The sequence below is a fragment of the Candida margitis genome (genome assembly GCF_024628925.1).
Source record: "Candida margitis strain CBS 14175 chromosome Unknown scaffold9, whole genome shotgun sequence".
Classification (NCBI taxonomy): domain Eukaryota; kingdom Fungi; phylum Ascomycota; class Pichiomycetes; order Serinales; family Debaryomycetaceae; genus Lodderomyces; species Lodderomyces margitis.
In genome coordinates, this window is record NW_026261766.1 from 214,051 (window position 1) to 237,366 (window position 23,316).

The 23,316-nt window shown below is 38.8% G+C and overlaps 12 protein-coding genes across 12 annotated transcripts; 3 read left to right on the top strand and 9 right to left on the bottom strand. All coding sequences in view use genetic code 12, as the record gives it.

Moving 5' to 3' along the window:
- Positions 1–9: 9 nt before the first annotated feature.
- NIP100 (Nip100p) lies at positions 10–2,637 on the bottom strand (the record flags this gene model as incomplete). Its single annotated transcript, XM_051813295.1, has 1 exon — positions 10–2,637. The coding sequence occupies one exon, from the start codon at positions 2,635–2,637 to the stop codon at positions 10–12; it is 2,628 nt and encodes an 875-aa protein (XP_051673100.1).
- A 183-nt stretch (positions 2,638–2,820) lies between these two features.
- Positions 2,821–3,480, top strand: CANMA_001338 (centrin; the record flags this gene model as incomplete). The annotated part of the gene is made up of 2 exons (XM_051813296.1): positions 2,821–3,373; positions 3,443–3,480. 2 exons carry the CDS (start codon positions 2,821–2,823, stop codon positions 3,478–3,480), a joined length of 591 nt encoding a protein of 196 aa, XP_051673101.1.
- Positions 3,481–3,661: 181 nt separating this feature from the next.
- On the bottom strand, positions 3,662–5,506 carry MEX67 (Mex67p; the record flags this gene model as incomplete). Its single annotated transcript, XM_051813298.1, has 1 exon — positions 3,662–5,506. One exon carries the CDS (start codon positions 5,504–5,506, stop codon positions 3,662–3,664), a length of 1,845 nt encoding a protein of 614 aa, XP_051673102.1.
- Positions 5,507–5,713: 207 nt separating this feature from the next.
- Positions 5,714–6,184, bottom strand: DAP1 (Dap1p; the record flags this gene model as incomplete). Its single annotated transcript, XM_051813299.1, has 1 exon — positions 5,714–6,184. One exon carries the CDS (start codon positions 6,182–6,184, stop codon positions 5,714–5,716), a length of 471 nt encoding a protein of 156 aa, XP_051673103.1.
- Positions 6,185–6,803: 619 nt separating this feature from the next.
- NAT5 (peptide alpha-N-acetyltransferase subunit) lies at positions 6,804–7,325 on the top strand (the record flags this gene model as incomplete). Its single annotated transcript, XM_051813300.1, has 1 exon — positions 6,804–7,325. One exon carries the CDS (start codon positions 6,804–6,806, stop codon positions 7,323–7,325), a length of 522 nt encoding a protein of 173 aa, XP_051673104.1.
- Positions 7,326–7,399: 74 nt separating this feature from the next.
- Positions 7,400–9,445, bottom strand: CANMA_001342 (protein-transporting protein; the record flags this gene model as incomplete). The annotated part of the gene is made up of 1 exon (XM_051813301.1): positions 7,400–9,445. The coding sequence occupies one exon, from the start codon at positions 9,443–9,445 to the stop codon at positions 7,400–7,402; it is 2,046 nt and encodes a 681-aa protein (XP_051673105.1).
- Positions 9,446–10,836: 1,391 nt separating this feature from the next.
- Positions 10,837–11,211, bottom strand: CANMA_001343 (uncharacterized protein; the record flags this gene model as incomplete). The annotated part of the gene is made up of 1 exon (XM_051813302.1): positions 10,837–11,211. The coding sequence occupies one exon, from the start codon at positions 11,209–11,211 to the stop codon at positions 10,837–10,839; it is 375 nt and encodes a 124-aa protein (XP_051673106.1).
- Positions 11,212–12,018: 807 nt separating this feature from the next.
- CANMA_001344 (uncharacterized protein) lies at positions 12,019–13,299 on the bottom strand (the record flags this gene model as incomplete). The annotated part of the gene is made up of 2 exons (XM_051813303.1): positions 12,019–12,468; positions 13,279–13,299. 2 exons carry the CDS (start codon positions 13,297–13,299, stop codon positions 12,019–12,021), a joined length of 471 nt encoding a protein of 156 aa, XP_051673107.1.
- A 1,472-nt stretch (positions 13,300–14,771) lies between these two features.
- On the bottom strand, positions 14,772–16,544 carry ADE17 (bifunctional phosphoribosylaminoimidazolecarboxamide formyltransferase/IMP cyclohydrolase; the record flags this gene model as incomplete). The annotated part of the gene is made up of 1 exon (XM_051813304.1): positions 14,772–16,544. The coding sequence occupies one exon, from the start codon at positions 16,542–16,544 to the stop codon at positions 14,772–14,774; it is 1,773 nt and encodes a 590-aa protein (XP_051673108.1).
- A 647-nt stretch (positions 16,545–17,191) lies between these two features.
- RPL15A (60S ribosomal protein eL15) lies at positions 17,192–17,806 on the bottom strand (the record flags this gene model as incomplete). Its single annotated transcript, XM_051813305.1, has 1 exon — positions 17,192–17,806. The coding sequence occupies one exon, from the start codon at positions 17,804–17,806 to the stop codon at positions 17,192–17,194; it is 615 nt and encodes a 204-aa protein (XP_051673109.1).
- Positions 17,807–18,821: 1,015 nt separating this feature from the next.
- On the top strand, positions 18,822–20,495 carry CANMA_001347 (RNA-binding snoRNP assembly protein; the record flags this gene model as incomplete). The annotated part of the gene is made up of 1 exon (XM_051813306.1): positions 18,822–20,495. The coding sequence occupies one exon, from the start codon at positions 18,822–18,824 to the stop codon at positions 20,493–20,495; it is 1,674 nt and encodes a 557-aa protein (XP_051673110.1).
- A 35-nt stretch (positions 20,496–20,530) lies between these two features.
- CANMA_001348 (mismatch repair ATPase) lies at positions 20,531–23,305 on the bottom strand (the record flags this gene model as incomplete). The annotated part of the gene is made up of 1 exon (XM_051813307.1): positions 20,531–23,305. The coding sequence occupies one exon, from the start codon at positions 23,303–23,305 to the stop codon at positions 20,531–20,533; it is 2,775 nt and encodes a 924-aa protein (XP_051673111.1).
- Positions 23,306–23,316: the final 11 nt, after the last annotated feature.

A 23,316-nucleotide genomic window follows, 5' to 3' on the forward strand; every position in this document is an offset into this window, starting at 1 on the left:
TAAATATCCTTAAAGCATTTCACCCTTTTGTGCTGTATATCGAGTAAATCTCTCATCAATACACGCATTGATGTACCTTGCTGTGGTTCTCTGTGGCACCCACTTTTGCTTATTGGTACCACAAATGCGTATAAATTGTGTACGCATAGCCAAATCTCTAATCTCATGGGACAAGCTTTGCAACTGTGTAGGTTTTTTCCAGATCTTGGGTCTCTTTGGAAAAGCCAACCACGACAAGTCATCATCGACATCCATCGAAGCTGTGGCTTGCCGTTTTAGCTCTATTAGCGTTTCCATGCGTTTAAGCTTTTCATCGAAGTCCTTCTGTGACTCAATTTCATCAAAACTAGCTTTATTGAAAAAAGATTGATTACGAAGAGCTTTATTTTCTTTCTGAAGTGTAGCAATTATGGCGGATTTTTCCTTGATTTCAGCTTTCGTAACAAGAATCTGCTGTTCTAAGTCTTCAATTTGATCCATTGTTTGTTTGGTAAAGAGTTTCATGTTCTGCTCCAATAGAGCTATATTCAACTTCAACTCAGAAATTTCTTTGTCTTTCAGCAATATTACCTCAGTAAGCTCACTGTCATCTTTGACGTTAACACTTTCTGCTGATGCATGTTCTTTCACAATTGGCTCTTCTTGGACATACTCGTAGACACTTTTAACATCTGTTGCAGATAGTTCTTGTTCCATATGAACTTCAGAATCGGCTAAACCTTCAAGGACATCTTTTAAGTCATCCAATCTTATAAACTCTGAATTGTTCGTACTGACTATTTGAATAGACAAGTCAGTAATGTAACGTAGTATGGAGGAAGGAATGCTTAGTGACTTAATTGAAGCGTTATTCATAGTCAGTTGCGATAACACATACTCATATGCCATTTCGTATCTTGATTTTATAGACTTAACAGATTGGATTAGGTCTGAAAATTCTTCATATCTATCATGTAAGGAAGCAACATCGTTCAAGTAAACCAAGAACTTGCTCATTGAAAACTCAACATGTTTCACAATTGAACTGTGTTGAAAAACATACGGTCTTTCTTCTGAATCGTGACACATTTTTGTTACACATGTGCTGCATAAGTCTAGACAGTTCTTCAAACTTGCGCGATACATGCCAATCAGCTCTTTCTCAGAAGAATCAACTTTCATAAGACTAATAATCTTTTCCGTTTCTTCTTGAACAGTATCCATCAATGTTCTGTTTTGCTTGAATAGCTCCTCTGAAAGCTTGTGCTTATAATTGTACTCAAGAAGTATCAATATGGCTTGATAAAAGTGGCGAATATTAGTTATTGCGTACTTGCAAAATAAAAAGCATTCGCCCAGTCCCATCTGCTTATTAAGAAGATCTAAAATATTGCATTGTAATTTTACGTCGTAGATAAGGTCAATGTATTCCGCCTTTAATGAGCTTGACGCGTGGAACTTAACACGTTCAATATCAATCTTCCCATTGTATTCACAAATTTGTAATTCAACTGAACATTGTAGGTATCTTCGCTCTAGTTTCGCTAGCTGTTGGTTGGCTGTTTCAAGAGCTTCAGAAAGTTCATTGGCAGATCTAGCGTCAAACTTTGAGTCGACAGGGTTAGCAATTTGCACAGAGGAAGCAATTTTGCTCTCCAACTCTTTTATTCTAGATTTATCTTTTACTATAGTGTCTTGCAATGATTCAATTTCTTGTCTGAGGTTTTGCTCAGTCTTGTGAAGATTGGCCTCAATCTTTGTGTCTAGTGCGTGTAACTGACTAAGCTCCTCAATAGACTTCTCTAGTTCCTTGATAGTTTCCAACAACTCTCCATTCTCAACCGCTAATTTTTCTGTCATTTGTTCAAGTTCTGCAAAGGTTTCCAATCTCTCTTTCAAGTGAATCACTGTCGAGTTCTTATCCAGCAAATCAGAGTTAAGAATCTGTATCCGATCTTCTGTGGTCTGTAATTGCTCTAAAGTGACAGATAGTTTCTCTTCCTGCATTCGGGTTCTTTTATTCAAATCCGCTATTGTTCTTTCGTCAAGGCGTACCTTTTCAATGAGTAACTTGATCTCATCTGGAGTGTACGCATCAACATCGACAAACCTCAACTCTTTCTCCAATTCTCTGCCTATTTCCAACTCTTCCAATACGAGTGTGTAATCTTGCTGCAAGGATTGGTATTGTTGTGTCAACTCTGCAACTTTAGCCTCGAGTACATGCTTCGCTTCCAGTAGGTACTGATTATCAACCAGTTGCATTTCCAACTTTGACTCTAGTTGCTCTTTCTCCCGTATTTTAACGGCCATAGTACCCTTTAGCTTCTTCAATTCATTCTTGCATAGCGAGTTTTCGGAAAGGGCAACTTTCAATTGGTTTTGAAGCCGTGGTAAGCTTTGAGCAGTGGCATCTGCAGCCCTCGAAGCTTTATCGACAACTTCAAGTAAATTTTCTTTAACGAATACCCCATATAACCCGTTGGTGCGTTGGCATTGGAAGTACTGAACGCCTTGAACTGATCCATCATTTTTACCAACGGGGTTGTCTAATTCAACTCCAAACCATGTACCAGAAGCAAATTCTGTGCCTCCCACGTATCTTATCCGTCCAGATTCTCCTCTCACTTTAACATGATCACCTATCTGATATCGCATTTGCCATTACAAGGCGTGTTCCACTTATGCTGTGATTTAAATACTTTGATTCCGACGCGTCAATTTTGCAAGTGTATATACAGGACTGAAACAAAAAAATAAAAAGAAAATAAAAGACTCCAGACAACCCATTTGATCTGCAGTTTCAGTATCTTCAGACACAACATCTATTTCATCAACAAAATGTTTAATCGTGGAGAGAGGATATCATCACTTGGAAATAATTCCAATGTAGGTAGCAACAACCACAATGTGGGGAGTGTTTTAGCGCCACCGAAAAGAGGGATGCATTCGTCAATAAACAATGGTAGTAATTCCAATATCATTCCCAAGCAGGAATTGCTCGATGAACAAAAGCTCGAAATTAGAGAAGCATTTGAGTTGTTTGACATGAATGGAGATGGCTGCTTGGACTATCACGAGACGAAAGTTGCATTCAAGGCATTAGGATTTGAGTTGACCAAACGCCAGGTATTGGATATAATTAGGGAATACGACACAGATGACACCCACTTAATAACGTACGATAACTTCTTCAAAACAGTTGGGGAAATGATTTTAAAGAGAGACCCATTGGATGAAATTCGTCGAGCTTTTAAGTTATTCGATATAGATGGAACAGGAAAGATAAGTGTGAGAAATTTGAGAAAAATATCCAAAGATTTGGGGGAAAATTTGAGTGACGAAGAGTTGCAAGCTATGATAGATGAGTTTGATTTAGATGAAGATGGGGAAAGTATGTATTTGCTGGATTTTTCACACTCGAAGAATATTGTTTTTTATAATACTAACTCAAAATTTTTAGTTAACGAGGAGGAGTTTATCAGGATCTGTACTGAATGAACGGGGAGTCGATAGAGTTGCGGGTCTGTGAAGATAGAATGGTTGTATAAATTCTGTATGGCTAATATATGAAAGTGTATTATTGTATGAATTAGAAGAGAAAATCAAACAATAGGCGTGTAGCTAGTTACCCTCCTACCATCATTCCTAATTCAACTTTTATTTACTCATTACTTAATGTCTATATAAATGCATCTCGTGGTAATGATGCAGCGGAATTTTTAAAATTTATCATACTTTGGTTGTAATCCCATTGACTTTGTTCGCAAAGCATTACTGCATACTGTAGGTTGAGTTTTGTCTCCACTAATATCTTTACCAATAATTCTTGCTGTGGCACTTGAAGGCTAGATTTGATTTCTGGAGGTAAATCTGTCAAAGATGGTACAGGTACAGATGGTGCGGCAGGTGCAGCTTGTGTGTTTGCTCCTTGTAAAACATTGGGTGGTTGCTGAACGGGGACACCTGTGGCTACTGCTGGCTGTTGTGGGCCCTGTTGATGGGGTAAGTGTTGGCTAGTCCAGGCAGCTTCTCTAGTGAATGGTCTTATAAGCAAAAGATCACTTGCGACAACCATGCTTCCGTTTGGACCGGGCAAGACTATGAAGGTTCTATCAAAGCTCTTTTTACATAACTCGTGCTTTCTGTTTCGACCCTGCGAATGAAATCTTCCGCCACGCGATCCCTGCGAAGCACTATTATCGGAAATTTCAGGCTGTGCCGTCTCCTCGAAAGATCCATGTACAGTGATGACTATTCCGTTGAGCGGGGCATACTTGTAGCACTCCATACTGAATGAGTCGGGGTTTTCAACTAAATTGTGCTTGGTTTTGGGTAGATGCTGAAAACTTTTATAGATTTGCTCTGTTCCTATTGCAAGTTTGCTCATTCTCGCCTTACCGGACGAAATGCGAGTAAGATTTCTTGAGTTCGGCATATAATTTCCAAAGTCGATATTCGAACTACTGTTCACGTCTTCAATTAAATGGGGGTGGGATGTGTCCAACTGCATGGAAAATTGCGACTCATTTTGATAAAGCACCATCAAGTTGGCTCTATTAGTGTCCCATAGATTCAAATAGTTGGCAACAAAATTTGTCGCCAAATTCCTAATCTCCTCGTCTTGGAAGAACATGGCTTGAGACCCAAATGGTGAGCTTGAATTTGCATTCAACATTTGTTCATTCCTCAATAGCTCTCCATTCAATATAACCAACCTTGGAAAACATCTCATCATTTCCAACTTAATTTCTTGAATCTCTGCGGGGTTTGTAGTTTGAACGATGGGATTGTTGAATAAAATCAATTCTCTCAAGAAGATAAGTTTGTGCTTCCAAGTTTCGAATACTTTTGTTCTTGACAAATTGTTGTTTTGAAGGGATAAATTCTTCAACTTTGGAAATGTCTGCGTCATGGAAGAAATTGCATGCAAGTCATTGAGTTCATTACCGGATAAATCAACACTTTCAACGTCGATTTTCAAATCAGCGGCGATTTTCATTAATGCAGGGAAAAATTTAGAGGTTACCGACATTGATGCAAAAAACCCTTGGGCATTGAGAGTTGCATCTTGCTTGACACTACTCAAATTAAGCATTTTGATTTCAGGCTGGTATCGTCCCTTTAAAAAATTCGTGATCGTTTCAATTGTGTTTCCAGCTCCTGTTGCTGACCCACCCATCTGGCTAGATATGGTCGAGGGCCCTTTGGAAAACCTCAAGGACTGTCCAGCAAATTTGACGCCAGACCAATTAAGTAAATCATTTGCTTGAGCTTCATTTCTAACGTAGCCTTTCAAAACGCCAGTGTTTTGATCTACACTGTAGTTGCTAACAACTATTCTGCATTTTCTGGAAATGAAATTAATGCAATCACTCAGACTAGCACCGTTCCATCCCACGATTTCAATGGGATAAGCATTTGCTGCTGCGTGTGCATCGATATTTTGTTGCTGATTTCCAAAATTGTTTCTATTCTGGAAGTTGTTATTATATCCACCACCTCTACCTCGACCTCTATAACTCATGATAGGCTTTAGAGGGTAATTTCTGTAATGAAAGATTGTTTTACCTACGTAACGCTTTTGAGAATAATAATTTTTTTAAATTTTTTTTTTTTTTTCACGAAGTTCTACAAAGGTGTCGCAAATTTTCACCTGACGTGGAAAACGCAATAAATATGTGACATTGGAAGGAAGTTGGTGTACTTTGTCTCATAGCTTTTAAGTGCTTCTTTAAAGACCCTTAACTTCTTCTGAGACAGTTCCATTTTCGTGCAAAGTACCCACAACCTTGTATCTATTTTCAAAGTGTTCATCCCATTGCTCTAAAGACTCTAGCTCTAACTTAGACAAATTGCTTAAATCATCAATTGGTTGATCCAAAGGAGTCAAAACAACAGGATCAAATGAGTTCAATGCCAATCCCCTTGAAGCGTCTCTACCAGCAAAGTTCTCATAGGGGCCTCCCGGGCCATAAAATGCGGCACCTTGACTAACATCAAACACTCTATTTTTGACGGAAATAAATATTTTAGGATGGTCTTTCCCATTGTATTTGGCCAATGACTTTGGCGTAAATTTGCCTTCGACTATGGAGGCTTCAGCTTGATTGGCTAATGGGTTGTTGTCATTGGCAATGAAATCTCTATAGATACTCCTGGCAAAGAATAAAATAACTAAAATGACAATTATATTGGTAAGCATAGTATAGTATTGTGTACTGAAGATGACAGTGGTTTATTCAAAAATATTATTTGATCTGGAATAAAGAATCAATTGCCAACTCTTTATATATGAACGGTGAACTGTGGTGTTGATTTAACTCCGCAGTTCAAAATAAAAGAGGAAAAAAGACACATTAAAGGAAAAGCTCAACTTTGGTGAATTTGCATATGAATATCTTTCATCAACTGCGCTACCTTTCGGACATCATTCACTCATAGTGTACTAAGCAAGGGTTTTTCATGCAGCTATCCAATTGGGACTCTCTGGTGCTCATATCTATTTCCAGGTTATGCTCATGCAACAAGCCTACATATTTTTGGGGAGAATTGGTTACAATTTCTTCTAATTGTATGGAATGTGCAATATTCACTAGGGACACATATAAGAGTGAGTTATTCCACCAAACCCAAACTCCATGCTAGTATATTCTTGTTATCCATATAGGTATTTGACGCATTCTGCCCACTCCATTTCTTCATATAGAATCACCCCTAACTGAAGAAGAGATGTTGATCCGAAATTTAAAAGGAAAAAAAAAAAAACACAAATGAATGCTTATAGAGTGACCACCAGTGACCACCAGAGCGCGTCAATTACAATGGGTAGAAGTATAACGGCGTTGGATGACCTAACGGTCAACAATCTTGGCGTTTTCAAAAAAATTAATGAAGTGTCGCTTCCCACAAGATACCCCCAATCATGGTACACTGCATCGTTGGAGTCCTCAGATGTCGTTGTTCAACTCGGATTTTATTCAGAATTGCCAGTAGGAGCTATACGAGCACGGTCCTTTAACAACAATCAGATCAAGTCATCATTCGCTGAGTCAATCAACTCAACTACATTACAAAAAACACCTAATTGCATGTACATTGAAAGTTTTGCCGTTTTGGAGAAATATAGAAATTTGGGAATAGGTTCAGAATTGCTTTCATGGGTGATTGAGGAGACTAAAAAGAGATTTATTCATGAAATCATTATCCATGTTCAAGCAACTAACGAGAATGCCATAAGTTGGTATCTCAAAAAGGGATTTAAGAAACAAGATTTAGTCGAAGGTTACTATAAAGAGCAAGGATTAGAAGCACCGGACGCATACATACTAAAGCACCTGGTTTAGATATATATATATATTATGTTTTGTTTACTCTTTTATATTTTATAGCAAGTTTACTTAGCTTTCTATATAAACTTTCAATCCGCTTCGTCCTCTGTATCGGTGTTGATATCAGTAAACACATCTTCGTCCTCCTCCTCATCCTCCTCTTCATCGAGTTCTTCTACTTTGTCTGATTTCTTCGACGTGGCTTCTCCTCTCAATGCAGCAAGAGCTCCAGCCAAGCTATCCTCTTCTGGATCTGATATATCACTATCCGAGTCTTCTTCTTCTTCCTCTTCATCTGAATCATCATCATCCCCTTTCTTACGCTTCTCCATCATTTTCTTGATTCCAGCCAAACTCTTTTCTTGGGATGGTGGGACAACCTCCAAGTCAACAGGAACATCAACATCGGACCCATAGTACGCGTTATTCTTCATTATCAATCGATAATAGTATTTTCCCACGTTTCCCAGTGCAGCAGGTAGAGGGATTTTAAAAGTACTGACCACAACTTTCTTCCCATCTATCCATTCCTCTTGAGTCAAACTCAAGTTTGAAAGATCGACATTCTCTAAAACATAGGCCTGACTGTTTTCCACTAACTTATTTTCTCTTTGGGCAATGACATAACAAGTCCAACCACAGCGGACTGGCTTGGGAAAATACGGAGTGAAAGCAAATGGTAATTTTGGAGCCAAATCGTTGACACTAAATGGGTTCTTCATATACTCCAAAGTCTCTTCGTCCTTCAATCTCTCATCTTCGATTTCAGGACATGACTTTAATTTGGGTGATTTGACAAGAAACTTGACTGAAATGTGACCACTCGAATTTGGAGTCACAGTTTCCTCACCTGGGACTCTCACTTCAGCTTCTATGATTCTAAGAGATGGAATCAGTGCGGCAACAGACATTGTCCTTTTGAATTCATCGTCATCTTTGATGCCCAATACCTTTTGAGCCTCAGAGGATTCTAACGCAAATAACTTACCCAACTTCTTTACTGGCTGTTGCTTGACCACACCTTCATCAACGAATGGTAATTGCAAAAGCTCCTGGTACTTTCCATTTGGGCTAACAGCTTGAAAGACTGCCTTTTTCAAATCTTCAGCGGCAATTACTGCCTCTTGCAATCTGAATACCAATGCAATGTCAATAAATCCTTCAATTAAAAGTGGCAAAATTGCAACTAATTCCGTTTTGTTCTTTTCTCTTTTGTTGTCACTAGAGATTTCACGATTGAAATGAGCATAAACCAAATCTTTCCGTTCTTCAAAAGTCAAGTCAGACAACAACGCATTAACATCTTCGCAGTCCAAAATGTGGTCAAGAACCACATCAGGAGTAATTACCTTGGCCGGATCTTTATCTGCCAATTTGCGGACAATACTAGCTGCAGTTTTGACATGCAACCCCTTCTTGGTATAGTTCTTCACAGTACTCCACCATTTTCCAACAACCCATGGCAACAAGATTCCAATAAGTGCAACATAGAAAATCACCACCAACGATGAATACTTTCCTTCAACAAGAAATTTGGGAATGGCAATGCCATGTGTTGTTGGTTGCTCCCCATCGGGGTGGCCATATTTGATAAAATTTTCTCTAGTTACTTCGTCCGTCAATGCTTTGTAAGCACTGGTTAACCTAATGTATTCCTGTTCCATTTTTAACCTGGCTTCTTCAGTTAAATCCCTTGGTAACTTATCCGGGTGGTATTTCAATGACAACTTTCTGTAATGACTCTTGATTTCCCTATCACTTGCTGAGAAGGAAACATCCAATATCGTATAAGGATCGAATAAACCAGACATGTCTGTTTCCTTGGTCAAATATTTGCCAACGAAAAAGACTGCACTCCATCCAATAACCAAAACCAATAACGTCTTGTTAAAGATCTTCAGTGACCTCTGCTTCTTCTTGTAATCATTGAGGTTCTTCAAATTTGGGACTTTTACTGTATCTGCATTTTCCTTGATTGCCCCCACAACCGTTGCATTAACCTTGTCTGGATCAGAGGAGGTTAGTCTCGTGGCATACTTGATGGTAAATGGTATCAAGACAAAAGTCAACAATGCCAATACAAAGAACGGCCATGTTTCACCTTCCTCATCATAATTGTACTCTGACGAAGCCATCTTCTAATGAACGTGTAGACAAGTTTTGTAGAGTAAAATAGATTTATGTTCTTCAGCTAATTTTTTTTTTTTCGCCAATAAAACTAATTTTCGGTTGACGTGTATGTGTGAATTATTTGTGTTGAAACTTGGATTAGGAAGATAGACAGTATGTTTTATTCAATTAGATGTGTCAATTTGGAATTTGTTGATAGTTAGAGATGTTAATTCCTTGTTTATAATCTTCAATTGATAAAAGTGTTGTTTGGTGCTCTATTTGCTTTGCTGTCTTGAATCTTCGTTTTTGTTTTTCTTTGGTCTTTTTCTGCCATTGTGTTTGTTTGGTTGTTCCTGTTTCAAATGTGAAGTTCCGCCAAAACCCCAAAGGCTAAGTCCTTACAAATTTTACATTAAAAAATTGAATCTATTTGTAGTGAGTGGCAGTAGCATATGACCCAATGCTGTCATATATATAGCAGTGTTATTTTGGTAGTTTTTGTTTACTAATATTCATTTAATCGTGAAGGAGGGTCTTTATACTTTTTGAACAATTTGATAGCGCCATTAAGTCTTGAATCACGTTTGCTTGATAAAACATGCGTATGATGACAATTGATACATTCAGTGATGTGGTGTCTTCACGCAAATTAGGATCATCGTATCGGCACTTTTACAGAAAACCTTAAGTGCTTCATACACCGGGTGAACGGTTGATAATCCAAAGAATAATCTTCTTCAATTGACAAAGCTTGCTTTTGTTCCAACCTCAGAGTTTAGGTACCGTGAACTACGTAATAGGCAAACATTAGATTCAAGAAGATTAGAAAAGTTTAAAATTACTTGTCTCTTCTAGGTTTCAGACGACTAATGAATAGGTGTTTTTAAACGTAAAAGATGGAAAGTGCAGCTATACTTAAATTCAATTACTCTTTTTTTTTAGATCACTCATACATCAGGTAGGGACTCCACCAACGATTATTCTATATCCTTATAACCCTTCACCAATATTTTTTTGAGTGCTTTTATGTCCTCTAACAGAATATCCTGCGGAGCCAAATAGCGCAACTTGAGGAATAGGTATGTCAAGCCACTAACATTACCTGTGCTGTAAATGTAATTTTCAACATTGAACAATGGCTTCATCTCAACTCCAGACAGATCCCACCCCATGAACTTCACTTGGATTATTGCTGATGTACTAACAATGAAGCAAGTGTCCGTTTTCATACCTACCATGCATCCTACGACTCGTGTTCACATTGCAGAATGGTTTTTTTTTCATCTTTATAAAACTCTTGTAGTAGCTCCATTTTATATTCTAAAAAGGCTTTCCGATCATGGGCGCTAATTTGTAAGTTAGTTCTGAGAAAGTTTCTGTTCCAAACAGGTAATCTAACTCCTGGTTCGTAGATCTAACCAGAGAGCCCCAATAAGGGTACAAAATAATTGGTAAACACGGAACTGACAAATTTGGACTTCAAATCAATTTTAAAATCAAAAACTGGAACTTGGAGCCATTGGCAATCTTTATTAGTGTAGAACTCCTTCAATTTTATGTACTTGAAACTTAATCCAGAATGATTCACATAGTCTGTTTCTATTACACAATTTTCTTCACCCAAATCGTTGTAGACTTCAGGGTTAGGAGGTGATGTTCTTTGTTTCCTGTCTATATCTTGTAGATTCAAATTAAATATGGACAACAATTTTCCAGTTAGTAAATTTTGAGCAAAACTACAGAATGGAACTTTTCCCTCTAATTCTATGGCTTGCCATACGTGATCCATGTGGCTGTATATGGATCTTACCTATATATTAATCACCATCAGAAGCTTAGAAGTTAGCTTATGCCGGATTGGGACTTGGTCCCAGTCAAATAAATTACCTGAAAGTTTAATCACTTCTTGAAATATTTTCACTTCTTCGTCACTCAAACCTTTTAATTCAGTACTCAGGCCGGCATTATGAGGTCGTCCAAATTCTCCGCTTGTTGGTTGACAATTCTCGAATCAGATTCTCTCAACAAAATTTCAAAACTTACATCGGACTGTGGGCCAATAAAATCATCATGGCATTTGAAGGCAATTGCTGTTGTATAATAGGATAAGTGTAAAGCCTTAAATAGCTGAATACGATGGCTCAGCATACTAGTGATTGTTTTGATTCCTTTCAATGATTGTACTCATTGTAATATCAAACTTCCTTATTCATGCTTCATGAAAGTAAGTCCACAAAGTGGAAGAAGTTGTTTGTTATGCTGAAACGGGCTCTTCTGGTGTACATTTATTGATTTCCATATTTGCAACCAAAGAGTGCGCTACCTCTCAAAAATCTCATGAAATTGCCCTAACCTTGTAGTTTTACAATACTGTTTCAATCTTAGGACTAGTTGACTCTTCTGACAAGGGTGGTTCCAATGAATCAGTTTTGAATTGATAGGATTCTGGTTCCATTGGCTGCAATTTACTTCCTGTAACCTTGGCTCTATGTTACATATGCTGTCTGAGCTAGTGTAAAATCTGTGCTTACACACAAGCAGAATGATGTTACTCTGTCTAACAGTGAACTACACTTATTTTCACTGTAAATCAATATTAAATTTTGATCATGTGGATCTCCAGGGATCCAAAGGAGGTGCCCGTCGTTTCCTTTCTCCATCTTGAGGCAAAAGCAACTTTTTTTCTATTTCTTAAGCTTTCCGAGTATATTTGACGTAATTCCAATCCTGTGTAAAACTTCTTGAGTGTAGCTAATTGCACATTATTCGCCTTGCTTTTCATCTTCACTACAAAACGCTCAATGAGGGCGTCATCAATGATCAGAAAATGGTCACCCACAACTCCAGGAGGTAAGTTGGGGCTCATCATAGTTATTCTTTCACTAAATTCATCATGTAATTCCCAATGACCTAGATCTTGCCACCAGTTAATGCTTGCTACTGGAAAATTTGACGGTAAGCTGCATAATGCCGTGGCAAAATCCATATCATGATCGAAAAAGGTAACAATGAGCATTGCCAAAGTCTTGTGGCTGTACTTCAATATCTCCTTGAAGTAGCATTCAGCCCCAATTGATATTTGATACTGTAAACAAAGCAGAGCTAATCGTGGCTATTTTCTATTCAATTCAAAAACCGAAAAGAGCCTATGCAACCGGAAATTGGCCAGTACTGTCAACTCCTGAAGGTTTTCTGTGTCGAAAATTTCATCAATTATGAATCTGTCAGCCTCCCCTAACCACGAAAATTTTTTGATTGATAGCTTTCGCAACTTAATATTGGTAAACAAATTTGAGTAGTTGACATTTGGGTCCATCTCCATCAACAAAGTAGTTAGGTTCAGTAGTTGGTTGATCGATCTTATTACACTATGTGGTGTGCCGCAGGGCAAATAAAATGAAATCTTTTCGTTTCTAGGTTGGAGTAATCTTGTCCTTGATCGTCGCATATATTGATTGAAAATAAATATTGTTTTCGAGTTACAAGCTCGAAGGTAACCTGGTATCGATTCACATATATCCACACTTGCATTTAACGTCCAGTAAAATAAATGTCTCAGAATAACTTGCAAATATCTAATTGATTGAAAATGCCTTAAAATACATTCATTTATGACTAAATGGCACTCGTATAGTTCAAAATTCTGAATTGGCTGATTTGGATCCATCCGCCACATGCGTTTGTCTAGTGTTTTCATTGAAATGATTGTAAATTGATTAGTCTTGATGTTATTTATGTTTTTGTGGTATTGAAATTTCTGCTTGGGTATATGGCTGGGTCCTCCAAACCACGCACTCGGTGCAAATGGAATTGGTTGATATACATGAATGTTTCTGTATAGCTTGAGCTTTAATACATCGTAGAAACTTGAGTGCATTGGAGCAAGCGCCAATGCTTGATGTTGGTTTATGTGGTTGAAAATATCTTGTAAGGTGGTAAAGGGTAAACTCGATTAAAGCATTGAGAGGGCAATGTAGAATCGAGAAAGAAAAACAATTGGGTAATTTGGTCAATTTATTATATTGAATAGATTAGTTTATGATTGCCCAATTTCTCTTCCGGATGAGATACTGTACCTTCCTTAAATAGCCATTGCCGTGGCTCCGAATGAGTAAACGAGCTTCGCCGAGTGAGCAACTTGCCGAAAACTTAGTGAAGAACTTAAAGAAGAAATACGTCCAGTACAAGGAACTTTCAATAGTTCGTATTGGTACACCTGTATATACATCCCTCGGCATTCACGGCAGGGACTTGCTCGGAGTTCGTATTGTATTCTAAGGTAATAAGGTAAAGATGGCGTTATGTTTCAACCATAATATTTCCCCTAATGGCCTTATTCGCGCTTAGCAGGATGATAAAACCCTCAACATCAACTTGTCAATGGCAAAAGCTTAAGCTCTCATCAACAAAATGAGCGGCAAAATTAACCACTTATTTCCCCCCCAAAACAAATTCAATGTTGATGAATAGATCTTCGAAACTTGATGAAGGAGGTTCCAATAACCAGTTTCTGTGTCAATTGCTTGTTTCTGTTTCGTTGCACCACTTCCAATGATAGCTTAACTTTATCATGACTGGACACAAGTCAAGATAAAATTTTGAACGATTTAAAGTCAACAGTTCTTTATATTCAAAGTTGAGGGTAATCCACATTTGCAAGTTAGACTCTTGTAATTTGTATTCATTTTCCGTAAAGCTTGAGAAATCTTTTAATTGAATCAAGAAAATCTCTCTCCGGTACTTGACCATCAAATGGTGTAAATCAACTTTTCAAGATTTCGGAAAATTTCAATATCTCCGAAGAGACCATTTCAATTGTATATCCTTGTAAAATTTTAACTTCCCTCATATTTCAAGAGAAGTTTTTAAAGTGAACAAAAACCTGTGCTAGACGAGGCACCATTTTCATACATTTATTGCAATTTATCATATCTTTTTTTTTCTGTTCCTTGGCCTTTTGTTTACGACGTTCATAAACCACATTAATTGAAATGAAACAAATAAAGTAGTAGTTCTTAAATAGCTCAACCTTTTTCTCGAGTTTCCCCAAGGAAAATATCTTCAGTTGTTAACGAATGGATGCCAGAAGTTCTTGATATAGCCTTCATTTCTTCTTCAGTTGGATCCAAAATGTCAAGCCAATAAGGTTCAACACTTGTTGAATCACCACTAGATACAGACAGGTATTGGATCCACATTACCTGATCTTAATGATTTGCTTGTTAGTTGCGAGTTATTGTCACTCGACGATAATGACTCTTGCTTATGAGGAGAATTTTTACAATTATTATAAATAAAAGCATTTGTTGATCATATATATCCATATACATTATACACAGTATGATACGATCAATGGTGGAATAAACGAATTGGGTTCTCGACATAAATTATGTCATTAGCATCAGCTGCATTGAACACGGCTTTGTCCATGACAGACCCACTTGGTGCAGCAATAAACTTGACACCAGATCTTGCGGCTCTGTAAACATTGTCTGGGAATGGAAAGAAGGCGTCTGATGATAATGCAACATTGTTTAATTTGCTTAACCATTCCTTTCTTTCTTCTGGAGTTAATGGTTCTGGAATCTCTTCGAATTTGGATTCGTATTCAGATTTTTCAGGTTCCTCGGTAGGGATTTGATTAGAGACATATAAATCAATAGCATTAGACTTCTCTGGTCTCTTTACACCCTTGGCCCATTTGAAACCTAAAACTCTTGGGTGTTGTCTAAACCACCAGTTGTCAGCTTTATCACCGGCAAGTCTGGTACAATGGATCCTGGATTGTTGACCCGCACCCAAACCAATAACCATACCATTCTTGGCGTAACAGACTGAGTTGGATTGTGTGTATTTCAATGCGATAGTTGCAATGGTTAAATCAACTGTTCCTTGTTCAGTCAATTCCTTGTTTTTTGATACAATTTCTTTGAAAGATGAGCCCTTGATAATGGCATCGTTCCTCTTTTGTTGCAAGGTGACTCCAAACACTTGTCTGTTTTCCAAGTTAGCAGGAGTAAAGTTTGGATCAACTTGTAAAATACAGTATTTACCACCTTTCTTCTTCTTTAAAAGCGCCAATGCCTCGTCTGAGAATCCGGGGGCAATAACACCATCTGAAACTTCTTTAGAAATGATTTGAGCAGTTGGCTTATCGACAATATTAGAAAGAGCAATAAAATCTCCAAAAGATGACATCCTGTCAGCACCTCTAGCTCTAGCGTAGGCATTAGCTAATGGGGACAAGTTTTCAATGTCTTCAACAAAGTAAATCTTCTTTTCAACATCAGATAATGGTAAACCGACAGCGGCACCAGCTGGTGAGACATGTTTGAAAGATGCAGCAGCTGGTAAATTCAATGAAGCCGACAATTCCTTAACCAATGGCCACGAGTTCAACGCATCCAACAAGTTAATGTAGCCAGGAGATCCGTTCAAAACCTTGAATGGCAACTCGCCATCTGAAACAAAAGCCTGTGCTGGTTTTTGGTGAGGGTTGGCACCATATCTCAATGGCAATTGTGAGACACCTTCAGCATATTGTTTTCTGAAAAAGTCTGAAATAGCAACGTCGTAATCAGCGGTGTGTTCAAATGCTTTCAATGCCAATCTGTTTCTTGTTTCTGGGGTAATTTTACCATTCTTTAACTCCTTAAGGAAGCCTGAGTAGTCCTTAGGATCGGACAAGATTGTGACTCTTTGATGGTTCTTGGCTGCTGCCCTTAACAATGTAACACCACCAATGTCAATTTCTTCAATGGCTTCGTCAACAGTGACTGCAATCTTTGAGACAGTCTCCTTGAATGGGTACAAATTACAAACAACGTAATCGACCTTTTCAATTCCTTGTTGCTCTAAATCTTTTTCATCGCTATCTAAATTTCTAGCTAAAATACCACCATGGACAGCAGGGTGCAAAGTCTTGACTCTTCCACCGAGCATCTCTGGAGCGTGGGTAATAGATGAAACATCCTCGACTGGGAAACCTGCTTCACGAACCAACTTTGCAGTACCACCGGAAGCCAAAATACGGACATTAGCATCAGCCAATCCTTTGGCGAGGTCCAAAAGACCAGTTTTGTCGTAAACAGATAATATTGCAGTTTGCTTATGTTCTGTCATTTGGAGGGGGTTTGAATTTTCAATTAAATATAGTGATCCCAAGATAGTATATTCTTCACAACGCCTTTGGGTATCTGAATAAGCAATTAACTTAAGTTATAGCTATGGGAGTAGTGAATGCAAATTGATATCAAAATAGATCGAAATCTCTAATGTCAGGGCGAAAATCGAAATTTTTTTTTAAATTTATTTGCAAGTGTCACCAACAAAAATATGATAGAGACAATACGAGAGAAAGAGAGAGAGAGACGGAAAAAAAATATGGAAAACCATTTTATTATTATTGGATGTCGCTACTACCTATAAGTCGTGTTGCTCTAGTTAAATGTCGTGTTATTAACCTTTTGTGTAAGGAGACAAATGGACGAATTTAATTAAATTAATTACTGATGATTGACTCTGTTTCCACACAAACAATCTACGTCTGCGATGGGTTGTTATCGGCCTAGCGGGCTCTGACTTCTCTCATTTTAGCGTCCCAGTTGGAGCTCAAAATCTCGTTCTCTACATTTACACTATTAAAAGATTTAGCTTATCCGGGTGTGCATTAAAACGTATTCAAACTACTCTACGACTATATGACTACTTTTAGCAATCTACACACACACGAAAAATCAAAGCTAAACATCCCATCAATGGAATCAAACTTAGTGTCTGTATCTCCATAATGACAAGGTGTTGTGCTTCTTCCAGGTGTGTCTTCTACCGGCTCTGGTCTTGTTGTACAAGTGACCCTTGTTGATACCTCTGGATTTCTTACCGGCTGAAGTAAGACCTCTGGATTCTCTGTGTTTGTGAACAGCATTGGCAATCCAGTTGTATCTTGGGTCTCTTCTGATAGCCTTGTGTTGAGGATCAACCAAGATAACTTCGTAGTACTTGTAGGTTGAATCTTGGTTAACCCAGTATGAGTTCAAGACTCTCAAGTTAGCAGCTCTTCTACCAACTCTTTCTTCAGCAGTAGATCTCAATGATCTTTGGTATTTCAAGTGGTTGACACCTTGGTTGGTTGGCTTACCGTAAGTAGCACCCTTTGGAACTGGTCTCTTTCTACCACCTCTTCTGACTCTGATTCTGTAGATAACAAAACCTTGCTTGGCCTTGTAACCCAATCTTCTGGCCTTGTCTGGTCTAGATGGTCTGGATGCTCTGTGGATGACATTCTTTTGTCTGTATTCCCAACATCTGACTCTGTAAAGGAATCTCATGACATCGGATTGCTTCTTTCTTTGCAATTCTTCCAAATATTTGTAGGCACCCATTGTTGCTTGATTATCTGATTAGAAGTGGTGGTGTGTGTTTCGTTACCAGGTGTAAAAGGAAACTGTTGAAATGGGAGATGGATTTGACTAAATTTTTTTCACCTCACGAGGTGTCTCTCTCTCTCTCCCATTTTTTCCACGCACAATTTTGAAAACTTTCAGAGAAACACAAAACCTCACTCTCTGGCAGGGTAACTGGGTAATTCTCTGTGCACTCGTCACTTTGAGGGGACCAATAGAAGGTTATGCGTGGATTCATGAGAGGGCCAGTAAGGGGACTTATAGAAACTCTTGATATTATTATTTGTCTGTGATCCATGGTCTGTATTGTAAAGTCTTGAAAATCATGGTTATTAACATTAGGGTTTCAGCCCTATACCTACATCGCTACCATTTTCCACCTTGAGTTCGAAATCTATGTACTGGCACACTCCCTGAAGCTGCCTGGGCCTTACATGTTCCAAATAGTAGCTTCACTTATCACCTCCAAGCATCCAATATTAAATGATGTTGTAAGGTGATTGGTTTAAGTCACCCATATAGAGCAGTTGTCTACTGAACATCTTGTTTAATATTTCTATTTGTAAGGTATTACAGTCTGGAAAAGTGGGTGTAAAGGATTCTGGACAGGATATGGCTACTTGACATTTATGCAATAGTTTCTTTATATATGCATTGATTATTTCTGTTTTGCTTGTCTTAAAGGTTGAAATTTTATCTCATTTCGCAGCTAAATTAGTGAAACAAATCAAAACACCCATCTTAAGAAATCGAAGCAAAGTCTTCACAGCTCTGATGAATTTAAAAAGTCCTTGGGTTTTCAGTGCTCACAACTTTCTCTTCAATTATATTAATCCGGCAAATGATCGTCATTAGAAGATTGTCATCTGTGGAAATTAGTGATTTTGTGTCAGAACTGATACGAAAAAACTCCAGAAATAAATTCCGATGCTCATCACATTGACATCATTGTTTGTTGTTTATAAGTTCAATCATGAGCCAAGACATCATACAAATGAGGGAGGATCTCAGTAACAATGAGAAATCAGAAGCGACAATAGCAGTCAATCAAACTTTGAGCCAGGTTGAAGCCCCTCAAGACCTTGCAAACAATGAAACCAATGAACTGCCATCTACTAGTGATAATGGTGCGACAACTGAATCTACCAATAGACCTACACAAGACTTACCTATAGACGAAAGGGAAGAGAGCAATCCACTCAATATACAGACACAGGTCAGTGAAAAATTGGAGCAATCCTCGAGCAGTAGCGCAGTTGATCAAATGCAGAACACCACCGTAGGCGCTTCAAATGAGTTAGGAAACGAAACTGCCGATGATATTGTACCTCTCGAGAACGTTAAAGCCCCAGAAGAAGAAGTTCAAAAAGAGGAATCTTTAGATCAAATAGCTTCTTTTATCAACCAAGACCAAAAGAGCGATGCCAAGATTGATGCTCTCTCAGATGATGAGATCGATGTCGAGGATGTGTCATCAGATGATTCTAGAAGCAGCAGCGACAGCAGAAACAGCTCTGAAGATAGCGAGTCTGATCTGGATGAAAGCGAACAAGAAGAAGAAAATGATGCAAATGGTAATGAAGATGGCCTCGATGAGGATGAAGAAGTGATCGATGGTCCTATAAAGTCTGTGAATGAAGTTACAAACGAAAACGTTCCTACACTACCCGAAGGTTACGAGATACCCAAAAGCGCACCGATCGAGGAGATTGGCGAAATAACAGGACTTGTTGACAGGTCTATCATCATCAAGGCAAAAACATCAGGCGAGTTTCGTATCTTGAAAGAAGGCTCAGTATTGTGCCTTGAAGACAAAACTCTAATTGGATTATTATACGAGATTTTTGGTAGAGTGCAGCTGCCCATTTACACGATTAGGTTCAATCTGGATGAAGATTTTGAAAAGTTCAAAGATGCCAAAGGAAAAAGTGTATACTATGTTGTACCTGACTCCCAATTCCTATATACTGATACAATCAAGCATAACAAAGGAACTGATGCAAGTAACTGTCATGATGAAGAACTTCCTGAGGATGAACAAGAATTTTCAGATGACGAGCAAGAGCTAGCTGCAAAGCAAGCAAAGAAGAAGAGAAAGAACAAGAATAAAGTTGTCAAGGAAAGAAAGAATCCTAATTTAAGTTTGCATAGGGCTCATATACCCGCATACTCGCCGATAACCTCGGCACGGTCATCAACTGAGTCGGCAAGACGGACTCAGCATCATGGACAAGAATCTGTTGGGTCTAGCCAACTGCATCATTCAAGCTTTCAACCTACATCTCATTATCAACAACCTCAGCATAGTTTTCCTCAACAGAGCAGCTATGGCACACCACCGCCTTATAACAACCTGACTGTGATGTATGGCAGTCCTCAACCTCAGTATCAACAACAGCTGACGCAAAGTTTTTCTTCCTACCCATACCCACAGCAGTATTTCCCTCAATTCCAATCAAATATTCCTCAATACGGTCAAGCGCCATACAATCCTGTGCCACACCATCAACCTCAACATCAGCATCAATTTCAAACTTTCGCACCTCCACCACAACAGAACCCCACACTGAATTCTCAGCAAAACGTTGACCCAGCACAACTTGCCCGATTACAAGAACTATTGATACAGCAAATGCAGAACGCACAACATCATTCACATCAGCAATAAATAATGGCAGCTCTTTTCATATATACAAGAAATACCTATAACATATTTAGTACTTCCTTAGCTTCTTCCAAAGTAGACAAGGGGAAACCCGCTTTCTTAGCAGTCTCCAATGCGTAGGAGCGTTCACTAATGCCCGGCTCCAATGCGTGGTCAATAATATGCAGCCGTTTATCCTTTGACGGAACAACTTTTGTTTTGTAAAATGCAAGACGCTTTTGGTCCACCTCTCTTTTCTCAAGTAGCCCTTCTAACTCTTTACCAAAGTGAGTAGCAAATAGAGTGCGGCATTGATTACTTGTCAACAAATTCACCAAAACCGCATAAGCGATTGCCAATCCTTCTTTACCACTTGTGCCTCTTCCAATTTCATCCACTATGGCGAAAGATCTTGGGGTTGCATTGATCAAGATATTACTTGTCTCGATCATTTCCACCATAAATGTGCTCAAGTCGTTGTACAAGTCATCAGATGCACCGATACGAGTGAAGAGTTTGTCAACAATACCAATAGTGGCACTTTCGGCGGGAACATACGAGCCTATCTGGGCCAAAATGATCATCAATGCATTCTGTCTTAAATAGGTGCTCTTACCACCCATGTTTGGACCTGATATTACCCACATCCTCAAGCTCAGTCCCAAGTCCAAGTCGTTAGGAGTGAACATGCCGCCTGATTCCTTCAAGCTCGACTCGACTACAACATGTCGACCCCTAGATACTTTGAGCTTTGGCGTTTTCACCACTGTTGGACACACCCAATCATTCTCTTCAGCAATAACAGCAAATGAGGCTGTAACGTCTAAAAAGTCTACAGCCTTTGAAAGGGATCGTATCAGAGGTAGTTGATTAAAGATCTCTATTTTCAAACTTTGAACCACTTCCCTCTCTATATCCTTAATGGCCGCCATTTTAGCTTCAATTTCTTGTTGTAACGAGCTCCAATCTGCTGGTCGGTAAATGATTACCGACTTTTTCACCTGTGCAAGTTCTGCCTTTAGGACATTAGCGATCTTGTTGATATTGGCCCCTTTAGCTTTTATAGACAAATAGTTGGCTGACTTGTCAGTTTTCTCTTTATTTATGCTCACCTGTGGATCGTATTGGACAAGAGCATCTCGTAAAGTGCGCACAAAATCATGGTCTTTTTGTAGCAAATGTTCAAGTTCATCATGCAAAGCTTTCAAGGCCAGATTGTAATCTCTTCGAATACTGAAACTCTGTGCTTCTTCCACAATTGGACTTTCCTTAATTCTATACCGCTCGATAAATTCATTTGTATATGACCCAATATCCAGAGTGGGCGTTTCTATCTCTGGTATCAAATCTTCCGCCACATCATTTGCAATATCATCCTCAATTATGGCATCCGTTATGGACTTGGCTACGTTCAGTGGTATTTCGAAGCTGTCGAGAAATTCTAGCAAAGCATTGTACGACGCATCATCTCTGCGACATACTTGATTTAAAAACTCCTTCAACTGTTGCAAGTCGTTCAATGCAACAGCAATAAGCCCTAAATTGGTAACATCGTCGCCACTCCCAGCAGATAGCCTTTGGGCAATTCTTATAAAATCTGATAACTTCCGTAGGCGTTCCTGTACACCTATTCTCAAGTGCTGATCCTTCAAGAAAAGCTTGACATAATTTTGTCTCTTTTTTATTTCTGATACGTCTAACAAAGGGGATTTCAACCATTGCGTTAACATCCTTGCACCTGAGGTGGTACAGGTTCTCCTTATGGAAGAAAGTAATGTCCCGGCTACTGAGGTTTTTCCTGAAGTAATCCTCTCTGTGAGCTCCAATGCCTCCCTTGTTCTGGAATCCATTTGTAGGGCAGATTCGCTGTAGTATCTTGTTGGTAGATCTAAAAGCGAGTCAGCCTCAGGCAAATTAACGCTGATGTAAGATAATGCCAAATGCAAAGCAGTCAGTTCTCGAACACTCAAGTCTTCAAAAGCTTTTCTCGCCGCTTGAATACCCAGTTTGAATTTGAGCTTCGAGTTGGAATACTCAGTATCATGAGATCGCTTGAAATACCTTCTAAGTTCTTGCAAAGGTGGATACCATTTGGCCAACGAAAGTATCGACTCCGAATACTCTTGGGTCATCAAAATCTCACTGGCGTTGACTCTAGACATATCCGATACGAGGTTACCAAGAGTTGTTTGTTGGACAAATGTTTCGCCAACAGAGACGTCTACCCATGCCAAGCCAACAGCCATATCAGAGTCTGCAGGGCTTTTGAGCATGTTGGGAGGAAACGAAATGGCAAGCAAGTAATTATTTTGACAGTAATTTAGAAATGATTCGTCTACCAACGTTCCGGGACTGATTATTCTGGAGATTTTGCGGTGGATCAAATTTTGGTTTGTTTTGCTCATGTTGTTAAACTGATCGATTATGGCCACAGCTTTCTCGTGCTCGTAGACCAACATTTCCACATACTTTTTAACTTGAGACAAAGGAAATCCGGCCATGGGTATACAATGATTAGCTGATCTCTTTTTACCTATCTTTAGTCCCAACTTTGGACCAAATTCTTCAGCTTGGTCAAAATACAATTCATAGAAGCCTCCCACTTGAGTGAAACATACACACCCGGGGTTTTGATCCATGTGGCGCTTGACTGAGGCGTACAATGGAGACAACCCTATCGTCGCACTCTGTTTCTTAGAAGCCCTATCAGTTCTGCCTCCTCTGTCCCAGCTCTCTAATTTCTGAAAACGTCTGCTAGCCAAGCTTAAGCTTCTAACACTGAAGCGAAAAATTTCTTGAACAGTTCGTCTTCCATTAAGTAGCAGTATTTTCATTCAAAGGTTGC